The sequence below is a fragment of the Cygnus atratus genome, chromosome 2 (genome assembly GCF_013377495.2).
Source record: "Cygnus atratus isolate AKBS03 ecotype Queensland, Australia chromosome 2, CAtr_DNAZoo_HiC_assembly, whole genome shotgun sequence".
Classification (NCBI taxonomy): domain Eukaryota; kingdom Metazoa; phylum Chordata; class Aves; order Anseriformes; family Anatidae; genus Cygnus; species Cygnus atratus.
The window spans coordinates 45,291,023-45,303,888 of record NC_066363.1 but is presented as its reverse complement, the minus strand read 5'-3'; the positions used below and the strand labels follow the sequence as shown (position 1 = coordinate 45,303,888).

The window sequence follows — 12,866 nt, the reverse complement described above, 5'->3', positions numbered from 1 at the left end:
ATATCCATTCCCCTTATTACTCATAAGATTTTAAAGGGGGGTATATTCAGCATGTAGAGTGAGCAAGGCTTAATTTCTCACTGCCTCTCTGCCTCAGTCATATCATAATTTAGCTCCAAAAGTCCCCTAGATTAATGTTCCCACTGGCTGCTCTCTAAGTTATTTTTTCTCTACACATTTTCTGTCTCCACTCCACTTTTGTAAAATACATACTCAAGTGGCAAGTGTACAGCTATCGCTTTCTCTTCTTAGATACCTTTAGTTGTTCATCAACATAAGGGATTTTTAGGATCTCTGCTGCTGCTGGTCTCGTCAAAGGATTCTTATTTAACATGCTGAAACATTAAGAAAACAGAAGTGATAATTCAGTGATTTTCCAAATTAAGAAACTGATAAACAAGAGAGCAACATACCTGCTCAGCACTGCATTCAGTTTGCTTGGATATCTATCAGGAAGAGAAGGTGTATCACCTTCTACAATTTTTAGCACAACTGACAAAAAATTGTGTCCAGAAAATGCATGGTCCATACAGCACATCTCGTATAAAATGCATCCCAGAGACCTTGAAGGATAAAATAATTGGAATAGTATAGATGTTATTTTTACAAGTAGCATGCATAGTGACATTACAATAAGAAAAGTTACAATTGCATTTATTTTTTTTTCCTGAGAATAGCATATTTTACTATTATGCTATTCTTTTCATCTGCAAAGATTATGATTCATTATTCAGGTCAACAATTGGCATCATATGAAACAGAAGCAATCATCATTCTATTTTGATAAATGCAGGCAAAAACCTACAATCTGTATATATATATACACATAAACATATATACATATATATATATACATATACAAATATTATACACATATATACAGGTATATAAACACTCATTTGGCCACACATTCAAAATAGATTCCAAAACTGGTTTGGACTCAAAGAGTTATCAAATTTTAGATGACCACATTATATTGAAACACCTAAAACCAAATTTCCTCAATTTTTTATTTGGAGATGAAAAAAACTGAATATGCCAGGCTGGAGACCTAGCTGAGAACCAGTGTCAGATTTTATTTATCAGATATTATATTTATCTTATTCCTCAATCCTAACAGAGATAGCAAACACCACCAAGTTGAATATTTTAACACTCTCATAATGATTTATGTAATGACTACTCATAACAGCTTGCACTTTGATTGGCCTCTATCTGACTAATACATATTTTTTTAAATAGAGACGCTGTGCTTTCCAGGCTTTGAAGCATGCCCAGTATCAACTCCAGTTGATACTGGAGTGCAGGAGAATACTGATACTGACACAGGAGAATACAGATACTGATATTCAGGAGAACAGAGGCAGTGCCAAGTGACTTGATCAAGGTCATAGAAGACGTTGGTGAGAGCCAGCTACAGGACCAGACTCACCCAGGTAACCAACTTAAACAGCACAGCAACTTTACTCTTCATGTAATATTTGATTGGGGTACTTATAATTTACAGCAGTATGAAAATAAAGCATACTGGTAATATTTAGAAGAATGTATAGGTGAATGGCTTTGGTAAAAATGGTATAAACATTATCTTTGAAAGCAAATAATGAATAAATTTAAATTATTCATTTTGGTTAAAGAAGAGGAATAAGTTCAGTCCATCTGACAATAAAAGAACATAAGCAAATAATTGTAGAGCTGAAACTCATGCTCTCTGTATGATGTAAACAAGCCCAAGGAGCGAGAATAGAAGGGCTTTCTCACTGGTGCTTTCCAAAGATCTATCTGAAAACAACTAGGAGAACATTTTTGCTAAAAACTGCCTAACTATAGAGGTACCTAAATAATTGCCCAGTTTCTTGAAGTTTTAACTGTCAACCAGCTTTCAAACTTCCAAAATCAGTAAACAGTAACACACAGATGATGCTCTGCATTTACAATCTATGTTCAAACTCTGAAACAAGATAATGACTACATGAGAAAATACTTTACAACAGAAGTGCACACATGGCATCTGAAAGCATCAAACAAAAATGAAAACCAACCAGAGGGAAGAAGAAAAGGAAAATCTCAACTTGATAGACTGTACTAAAATTTTTTATTTTTTATTTTTTTTTTCAGAATCAGTTTTTGGAGGCTGCTTAATTCCGGCAGCTAAAAATTGTTTAATGAGCCATTAGGAGAACAGGATTTACCACATGAAGGAAGCCCATTTATTCAGCTAGCTGAGTCCTCTGACTACACCTGAGAAAGAGATTCTTTTTGGAGAAAGATGAAAAAGAACACCCGAGGCATTCTGGTAAAGCTGGGACAGCGAACAGGCTGCCCAGGGAAAACCCCATCTGTCCCATCACAGAAAAAAATAAAGGAACGAAAAAAAAAGAAAGAAAAAGCAGGGAAAAAAATAAAAAGTGGATTTTTTTTCTTTACTGCAAAATACAACTCTTTGAAATGAAATAAGTAGTTCCTATGCTGAGAAATGTTGTCCTGAATCCTAGAGCAAGGCCACTTCTTCCCAGGACAGCTGCTGAGCTGTAGTTGCCTAAGGAAGTTACCAAGCTTTTGCCTCAAGCCTGCATTTCTCAGAGCAGTTGTGTTTCTACAGTCCCAGCCTAAGCATGTTGTAAGAAGCAAATTCAGCAAGAGAAGATTGCTTCCTGATTCCCATGAGCAATTTGCCAATGACCAAAACATATAATTTAATTACTTTTATAATCTTAGCTTGTATAACTGCCAGTGTTAAAAAGTTCTAAAATGGCCATTAAACTATCCAGCCAGAGCATTTGGTTTGACAGCTTCCTATGTTTGTGAATAGGTTCAACAAATGTGCTAAACAGCACTTCATTTCAGCAAAACTGATGCATGATCGTTTCACATTGAAGCCACTTATGCTCAATTATATAATAAAAAGGAGCATCTGCACAGGTTTCAGTATATTCTCTACAATATCAACGGACAGACTTCTAAGTTCTTCTCAGGAGAAACCACCCTGTGGTTTTTGGTGCTACTTGTTTACATAAGCATCGCTGTCCCTTTCACATCTCCTGGTATTTTGTAGAAATTTCTAAACTTTGCTACAGTCCTTCAAAGACTGTAAGATGCACGTTAGCTTTTTAATGAAATGGCAAAAGCCAGATAATCTAAATGCCTATACCTCTGTGGCTTGTGCATCTCAGTCTGACTGTACGAAGTCTTAAGAATTTGCTGACTCCAAGGTCTATGAGAAATACATACATGTACATACATATGTATCATCATGACACTCTCATCCATGGCTTTTCAGATCTTCATGGCAGGGTTTATCCAGCCGTAGCTGTGCAGTGTTTATCATAAATCTTCCTGCCTATTTCTTTCTAATAGTCATTGGTGTCTAAAGGACACAAGTAGATCTTGATCATATGGCTCAGTCTTTTAAAAGTGAACCAATTGGATAGAATGGCAGCATACTAAGTCTCATAATAACTAATTGCTGTGGGGTCTTTTGGTGGGAAAGGATCGAGGTAGTCTGTGCACCCAAAACCTCACTTGATTTTTAAATACCTCTACATAATTGATGGATACTTCCATTGAATTATCCCAAAAGACTCTCCTGACTGTCCTCTCAGGGAGTGATTAAGGCTGAGCGCACAGCAGCTTTTGAAAAATAAAACAAAACAAAACAAACAGAAACTGCACATATAGAGATTACAATATTGCTGTATATATTATTTATCAGATTTACTTTTCATATGTCATTATGCTGACTATGCATCTCCCCAGCACTTTCAAACATTTTGAGTTTTCAGGAATCCTTCCAGCTTCTATCAGCTATTTCCAAATACAAAGCCAGTAACACTTGGGAAATTCAGAAAGACTGGGGAGTCTCCCAGAATCACATGTACTCCGTGTACACTCTGTACAAGCTCCCTTTACAGCATTAGTCGTTCATCCAGTCAATAAACAATACTTTATACTACATATCATAGAATAGGCAGATTTAGAGTTAGCAGCAAACCATTTATATCATCTTCATAAATAAACTTGGTTTCAATATAAAAACCCCATTCCAAAATGTTCCTCATTACAAGATTGATTCAAGTAATAACCTCAAATGCTGTGGAGACTATTATTAGTTATATAGATTGCATATTTTAGAAATAAGTTTGGATACTTCCAAACCTTTATATCTTGGGGTAAGCAGCCCACTTACACCAGTGAAGTTATATGCAGCAATAGGGGCCACAAGCATGACAAAGATTGCCTGGCTTGGGTCACTGTAAAAAGAACATTTCTGTAATCTTTTCAATAAAGGAAAGGTTCTTCCTCTTTTTTTTCTCCCTCATTCATGGGGTGGAAAGGGCTTGGCTGACTCTTGGTACATGTATATAATAGCAATTATAAAAAGATTTTTGGTCAGCCCAGACATTTAATAGTCTTACAACCATGTAGCATTTCTACAGTACAAAGAAGTGGAAATAAAAAAAAAAGAATATTTAATTCCTTCTGAATGTTTTATTGGTTCTTATCACAAGATACATAATCTCAGCAAAACAAGGTATGAAATGTTTTCAGTAACAGCTGTTTGAATTCAGCTCAGATGCACTGAATTTTCACTGGGTGACAATATAACTGCCTTTATTATTGAATTGAAATAGCTCTCACTTAAAATAACATAGGTATGCATTTGTTTGTTGCTATCTCTATCTGGGATGGTGAAAATAATTAGAATTAAATACCTGCCACGGTTTTTTTAAGAATCCAAAATAATCAGCACTATTTCAATAAAAAAAAAAAAGAAATCAAATATTTGTGCCCAAAATTAATAAGATTATCGCACCAGCATTATCAGCTATAGGAATCTTGTTTTTCTAATTATTTTGGGACTAGATAGAGGAATATGGGAGGAAAAGATATTTTAGACACCTTTATTAATCCAAATTACAATTTGTGCTTTACTTGAAGACCTATAGTTTGGGAACTCTGGGACAAAATCTTAGAGACAGAGTAGGCTGAAATTTTCTCTCATGAGTCACATATTGGCAATTTCTTTCTACCTTAAGTTCCATAAAATAAATACAAAGCATGCTAAGAAAAAAAAAAAGATTTAATGAGAACATAGCTTACAAATCACAACTCGTATTGCTTTTAAGAAGTTTTTGTTCTGCATTTATCTCTGAATTAAAAGCAGGGATCATTTCAGTAGAGCCTTGCTGATTCATAACAATGAAGATCTAGCACACCTTTTCAGCATAGATGAGAAATCTGTGATGTCTGCTTCAACCCTTGCTTTCATATAAAATTGCATTTTAATAAAATCCATCGGTTAAACATTACTCAAAAGACCAATGCATGAATTTTATGGCTACTTTTGGTAATTATTCTACATAAAATTTGGCACTAAAAATAATCTATTTTTGGATTGCTATTATTAAAGGAAAAGACAAACTGGGGCAAAAGAACAGACAAGCAAGCACAATTAAAATGAAAGTCCCAAGATGTGTGACATAGGGAGCCCAATTTAACCAAACCCCACAGAAAAAAAAATTATCAAAATATGGCAACACTTGACAGCTGACATAGAGTATGATGGATTCAAATGTCATATTCCTTTGTCTCTGCCAGACAAAAAGAAAACAATTTATACCTCTCTTGTAAAGAATTTGCTATGTTTCCAAATGACAAATACATTTGTTTTTCAACTGAATTGTTTCTGTTATCATTTCTGCCTCTGAGATAATTTGTATTACATAGTATGCAGAAATTCTTTGTGAAGTTCATGGGTGGAGTTTGCCATATGTACTCATAGCTTTGAAGAGAAGAGAGAAATATCACTGTTCATAACTGTTTGCATACACTTTAGCACATCTACTCAGAAACAAAGTAAGATTGTTTTAATAGCCACTACAATGGAAGCACTCGATATTTGCACTGAGGATTTATACTGATCCTGGGCGTAATACAAGCCAGTGCAGATTACAGTCTCATTTAAGCAACCCCAAACTCTCAGGGTTAGAAAACCTGCAAAAAATTGCACAAGCAATACTGTGCTAACAACTAGTGGTAGGCAAATACCGTTAACTTTACAGGTGAACACAGAGACAGTTTCAGGTGTGACGAGAGAGTGATGTTCATTCCCCAGTATGAAAAAAGCAGAATCTAAACTGACTGGGAGCCTGTGTGACAAGGGAACCTCCAATTTTCTGAAGTAAGAGAGGTCTCTGGGAAAGCTACAACAGTCCACTTTAACTTTAGGACCATCTGTGGGAGTTATCATTGACCTTCTTGGTAAGTTTAGGCTTTCTAGGTTGCATGAAGACAGTGGAAAGTACAAAGGTTTCTCTGTTCTTCAGAGATCCTTAGACATGGGATATGTATCCCAACATCTAGCCTCACTAACACCCTTGCTATTATCACTATTTGTGCAAAACTAGCAGTTCTGAGTGACGACTTGCTTTATCATTAGAAATATTTCTATTTCATTATATTTTAACTAATTTTAGAAAAAGCAATCTGATCTAAAAATTTGTGGAATTAATACTGATGGATGGGACATGTATTTGATAGATCTAGGTTAGGCACAACAAATATCATAGAATAAAAGTTGACCAGAAGGTCTCACCCCCTCAGCCTCGTGCAATTCCTACAACCATGTTTGGTCCCCAGTAACAGAAATGGCACAGTTTTGCTGCACGTGGTATGGCTGAGAGTAATGTTTATGAAGTTTATATGTGGAGTTCACCTTTACTAGGGCTTCTTATGTGTCATTGCATAAAAATTGTGTGAAATGGGAACAGGCTGTTCCACAGCTCATCTGATCTTTCTGTCCTTTCCTCCTCTCTCACAGATGGATGCATTCGGGCTGTAGAATGTTCTATAGTTTGAAGGACACAAGAGCAGCCTTATCAAATCTGAGCTCAGATATAAGAATAAATAACCAGACAAGGAATAACAGTACTTTCTAACATTCCTACATATTCCTCTACTGAAGTCAGAACTGAAAAGAAAATATTATTCCTCAAATTTCAAAAATACTAGGTCATTTTAGCTATCTCCTGGGTTTTTCATTCTATAAAAGGAATAAAGATATGATGCTATATAGGTACAATTGCATAGGCCCTGTTTATATAGAGATGTTACTATTATAAGCAATGATGCCAATATAGACATATTTAGACATAGTGAAATAAAGCTGGGATCAAATGAACTCAAAGGCAAAATCCCAAGCAATTTTAATAATGCTAAGATTTTACACTCTTTGTAAGCAAGGGAACTAAGAATGCTAGCAGGATGGTGTGCTCCTTAAGGTAGAAACTCGCTATCACTTTTTGAAAGAAACCAATTTATTTAATGAATTGAAGTTTCTGACTCCTGGAAAATGAGCTGTCACACTTTAAAAAAAAAAAGCCCCTAAAAACCAAAAAGACTAAAACAATAGCAGAACTTGAGTTCTCACATGTCAAGCAATTAAAAAATGAGCTTTCATGAGCTTTTTCAAAAAGCGTTTATATCTCATAACTAGAGGTTTCTCAATAGGAAGAGACATTCAAATTTACCAGCCTTTGTACTAACTTGATAACAAAAAGCTGCAGAGAGACTCAGCAAGCTTCAGTTAACTGGTCATGATTGGCTAAAAACTGTTGTAAAATGAACTTGGAACAGAATCTGTCTTCTACATACTTTCAGATAAATAAAAGTGACTTCGGTTTTTAGAGCCAACAGCTTAACCAATCTCTTCCATGGCATTTTCACCTCAATCATCAAATTCTATTTCAGGGAATGGACTTAAGATTGTCCTTGGAGAAAATATGCTTTCCATTGAATATATGGAAAACAGCTTTCCCTCCACCCACCTCTTCCCTAGCTCCCCAAAATCAGATGAAGGACATCTGTTCAAAGATGCGGCACACTGATTGCTGATCAGCAATATCTTGCTCTCACATGCACACTTGTTAAAGCTTTTGTCTTTGATCTTTCTAGTTATCACAGGAAATAAGTAGAAAAACATGAACAGAATTGATGGTCATGACTTCCACAAATGTTTAGCAAAAAGTGCACTGATTTCAAAATCAAAAAACATATGCAAAGTTGCAAAACGTTTCAGAACCTCAGCACATCCAGCTAAAGAAAAAGGAGAAAGTAGGAAACAATGCTTTATGAAATGAAAATGTGAAATTATATGAAAACTTTGGTGCTTACTACTACACAACTATCGCAAAACTGAGGGCTGGAACCAGATGCACAGCTGGTGGGCCAAGACAGTTTACAAATAGATTAAGTGGGATGGACAATTCAAACTCAGATGGTTGAGTGACTCCTTACAAGGACAGCAAATGTAAAATAAACTCAGAATCACTACTAAAATATTAAATGAAGGAATTAAATGACCAACGTATCAATTCAATGTATGACTCTTCGTAGTTGAGAAGTCCTTACAGAAAGAGAGTTTCTTGGCTCAGAAAGAGAAGGCTTTTGTGGTCTGGGGTTCTAGTGAGACAGGGCACATCTCCTCCTTTGTGCCCCTACACCAAGGGCCAAGAACCTCCTTGTGAAAGCAGTTCCACCCTTGGTTGAGTACTCTGGGTATTGGTTTGGAAAGATTACAAAATGCATAAAGTATAGCAAAAAGCCAATAGGTAGTGACTTGCTCTAGGGGCTTTTCTCTGCTATTTTGTAGATTTTAAAAGAGTGATCAACACATCATTTATAAAAACGCCTTCAAATTCGGGTTTCATTTACTCTGTACTACTTCAGTGACATATGGATTGACACTTGTAAGCATGAATAGAACTTATATATATTTACATTCAGTGTCAACTGCAATAGAAATTATTCTTTACAGTAATAGCGCACAGAAGTCATGTTTTCCTGTCCAGTTGTTTTCACATCTTTTGAAATGTTCTCACAATATATTTTTATTGACTACATGTATTAACTCATATTTGTTTTGATACAGATGAACAAGAGATAATCTGACATTAAATCCATCTCTGTTCAGCTATAAAGACCACGAGATGAGTTTCCTGACACATCTGTTGACTGGATTGAAGATGTTAACTGTGAAAAATGGCTGTTAGCAGTTAAAGGTACAGATGACTGTTCTGAACTTCTAGAATTATACCCTGCAGTCCCAAATATATTTTGAAAAGTCAGAATGGAGCAGAAGTTAGAGTAAATTGTCAAGTAAACAAACTACATTCCAGTGGACAAATGCTTTTTAAAGAAAACTTCCTGGATTGAAATATTCCTAAAAAAGAAATCTTCAGATATGCATAACTACAGAAACAAACACCTTTTAAGAGAAGTAACAAAGTATTTAAAAAAACCACTATGACAGAATTAAAAAAAAAATAGTTTTAACTGTCATCATGAAACACAATGAGTGTTTTAGAAAATAACCAAGACAGGTATTTTCCCCACTCCAAAAATCATTCCTCATCTTAGCTTGAAAAAATACCCGCACAACTAAAATTTTCCTTTAAAAAAAAGACTTTAAAGACTTAAAAAAGTCTTTCAACAGAGACAAAAGACAAAAAGTCTTTTCAACAGGTTCTCAACTTGATTCTTTAATCATTACCTCAGAAATCAATATTTTGTGCCATCTAAGTGCAGAACTGACACTTATCTTTCTACCTTTGAGCCTTTCATGAAACTGATTGTGTTTTTGCTTCTGTCCAGCTATTCTTATACTCAGCTCTCCTTTCAAGAATTTTCTTCCTTTTGCCACTTCCCAATGTTTTTCAATTCAGTTCGTAAGAAGGTTCTCCTGTTTCCCTCTCAGCCAGGAATCGCTCCTTCCTTGTCCACTTGGAAATTTCACAGACAACTGTTTCTTTCTATTTATCTTTCTCTATAAGAGAAAGATTTCCCCCTTCCTAGCAGAACTCAAGATTAATCCACAATCATCTTGTGTCATAGCAGAGACTGGACCTGAATCTTTTTCTCTTTTGAAGTCCCACATAACCCCATATAATAGTAACTACATGCTTCTCAACACAAAGAGCAAACCTTTAAATTGCAATACATAATGCAAACATCCTGGAATAGTTTTAGAGGAGTAGTGTGAGCACCCTACTGAGGAAGCCCTGCTTCCTTTTTCACTAAACCCCATTGGTTTGCTTTTCAAAAAACAAACAAACAAACAGTAAAGGGTAGTTCCTAAATATAGTCAAATGCTGATCTTGACAATATATGACGTTTTACCTTTCATGACATTTTCTTTTCAATAACTGTATAATCCTACTGAAGTAGCATGCTGACTACTCACCAAATATCAGATTTTGTGTTATAGCCCTGGTGTTTCAGTGCCTCTGGACTCATGTAGTATGGTGTCCCAGTAAATGTAGTTGCCAGATCACATGAACCCATCAAAAGACAAGAAACTCCAAAGTCCCCTAAAAGTAACAACAGAAAGATCCACCCCCAAACAATTAAGCACAATAAGACTAAAATTCTTACAAAGAACTTAAACATTAACACAGCTTTCATACACGTCTGTTCACTTTTCATTTTTAAATTAAGATCCATATCCTCAGTTTGTATAAATGGTCAAAATTCCAGACATGTCAACACAAAAACATTGTTTGGCAGAGAACCAAGAATATCAGTAATGAAATAGAGAACTTTTAAAATTCCTACTTAACACTTCAAAGGCAACCCAAGTTGATTGTAGTTAGTAGGAATTTCTTATCTAGGTGTCCATCTTATGTAAAATTATGTGGAATAATGGGCTGACCTATTTCCCCATTTCCACCTACAATCTGTTTCAGAGGGAGGGATCAGCCTTTGCCAACCCTACTCATATTTCCAGGAAATGGCCCAAGGGATTAAAAAAAAAGAGTTTTTGTCCATGTGCTCTGGTAACTTCTACAGATAAAAAACAACTATGCTGTTGGGATACTAAGGTTGTCAATGTGTATGTAGTGAATAGCTCTAGGCATCAGAGTTTGATACTTCAGTACCACTGTGATTAATACTACAAAAAAATCAGAATTGTGTTTAAACCAACTTGTTATAATAAATGCTTGGAACTCTTTATGAAAGTGAAATTAATACAAAATAATTTCAGTGGCAACAAAGAACTTACCCTGTAAATACTGCTTTTTGTAAATAAAGAGGATAAATTAGGACATAGATGAAAAAATATGTTAGATTAGAAGCACAAATGACAAAAAGGCAAGATACTAATTAAATATTTACATTTCAAGAGCATATGCAAATATTTATCTATTTGTATAAACTCTTTATTGTTAGACACAATACAATAACTGAACATTAAAAAAAGGCAGAACTTTTAAATATGGTTATTCAACCAAAATTCTATGGTTATCCAAAATAAGAACACCACATAGAACAACATAGTTTCAAGAGGCCTCAGGAGGTCATCTGATTCAAACCTGACTCAAATCAGGGCCAGCTTCAAAGTTACATGAGGGTGCTCAGTCTATGTCCAGCTGAGCTCTGAGCACACTCAAGGCTGGGATTTCAGTGCCTGTCTGGGTCCCTGTTCCTGTGTATGCCTGTCAGGTAAATGTTTGACCACAAATCAAACACTACATCAGACATCACTTTATGTAAATCTCCTTATTCACAGAATGTCTGCTGGATTGTTCTATCATAGTAAAACATATCTTTAAAAAGTAGGCAAGTCTCACCGATTTTAAGAAGATTATTCTTCAAAAATATATTCTTGGCTTTCAAATCTCTGTGAAGTATTCGCCTGGAATACAAAAAGAAGTTCAACCTCATCTAACTTGAACGATTCAAAGTCACTTATCAAGTATTTCAAGTATTTATCTTCATTCCTTGCTAGGAAGGCCAGCACACCACTGCTACAAGTCTAACCCTGTAAGTGACAATGCACAGCAACCGGCATTAAGGAGCTTCACAAAAACACAGAGGTACATTCACAGACACCCACATGCAGGATGAGAGCCTAAGCAGCCAGGATAATAAAAATGCACCCAGGGATCCCAGCTTGAGAATACAGATACAGGCTTAACATGAGCTGCAAAGGAAAAGAGAAAAGCATGTCTTCCTATACGGCTCTTCTTAAAAGCATGACATCCTATTTTCAGCCAGAAGAATAAGATGTATCACAATAGAATAAGGGATGAGAAAAACAGCAATAAGAGCGATAAGCTCAGGTAACCCTCCTGCAGAGAAAACGTATTAACTTGAAAGACAAACACGTATACAGACTAGGATAGTTGTACAAATTTTTACAGTAATGGTCTGGAAGATAAAAGAACTTTACAAAGACAGAGATCAAAAAGGAAAAGAAAAAGCACAACTAGCTTTTACAGACTTATTTTTCCATCAAAGACTGAAGCAGCATCATAAGATACACACCATGCCAGGACAAACAGCATCTCTTCCATTTCTAGAGATCTTAATGCGTGACAGTAATTTTCCAGCTCATTAGGGAAAAAAATATATCTCTACAGTACACAAAGCATCTTCTCAATTAATTCGTATTAATAACACTTCCAAGAGGGTTCCCTACAACCTCAGCCAAACTTGAATTCAACCACTTTTAAGTTCCTTACAACTAATACTGTGTGTTATCAAGCCACCATCTCTGCTCAGGAGGAGCTTAGAATAGCTTCAGTACATAATGACTGCTGAAACTGTGTTTGGTATTACAAATACACTACTTGTTTAGTCATTTAGAACAGATAAAGAAAGCAACAGAGACTCTAAGATTCCTGAGAGGCTCTAAGATTCTTGAGATGTGGGCAGAAAAACCCAATATGTTAATAGATTTTAGTTGTTCTTGAGCAATCCTCAAGTATTATGTCAAATTTTATTAAATTATTATAGTCTAATGCATTGAGATACTGAAATGATTTCCAAAATAGCTTCCATATGAAGTCCAGAAAATACTTATTCTA

The 12,866-nt window shown here is 35.4% G+C and overlaps 1 protein-coding gene across 9 annotated transcripts in view; it reads right to left on the bottom strand.

The window, feature by feature from the left end:
• Positions 1–12,866, bottom strand: part of NEK11 (NIMA related kinase 11) — a 108,099-nt gene that overhangs the window by 65,430 nt on the left and 29,803 nt on the right. For all 9 annotated transcript variants that reach the window (XR_004779136.2, XM_050709170.1, XM_050709171.1 and 6 more), the window contains 4 exons: positions 11,628–11,692; positions 10,241–10,367; positions 414–563; positions 257–335 (listed from right to left, as the gene is read on the bottom strand). Coding sequence is in view for 8 of the 9 variants with exons in the window: in XM_050709170.1 (XP_050565127.1) it covers positions 257–335; positions 414–563; positions 10,241–10,367; positions 11,628–11,692 (421 nt within the window). In the remaining variant the exon portion in view is untranslated. The remainder of the gene's footprint in view (positions 1–256; positions 336–413; positions 564–10,240; positions 10,368–11,627; positions 11,693–12,866) is intronic.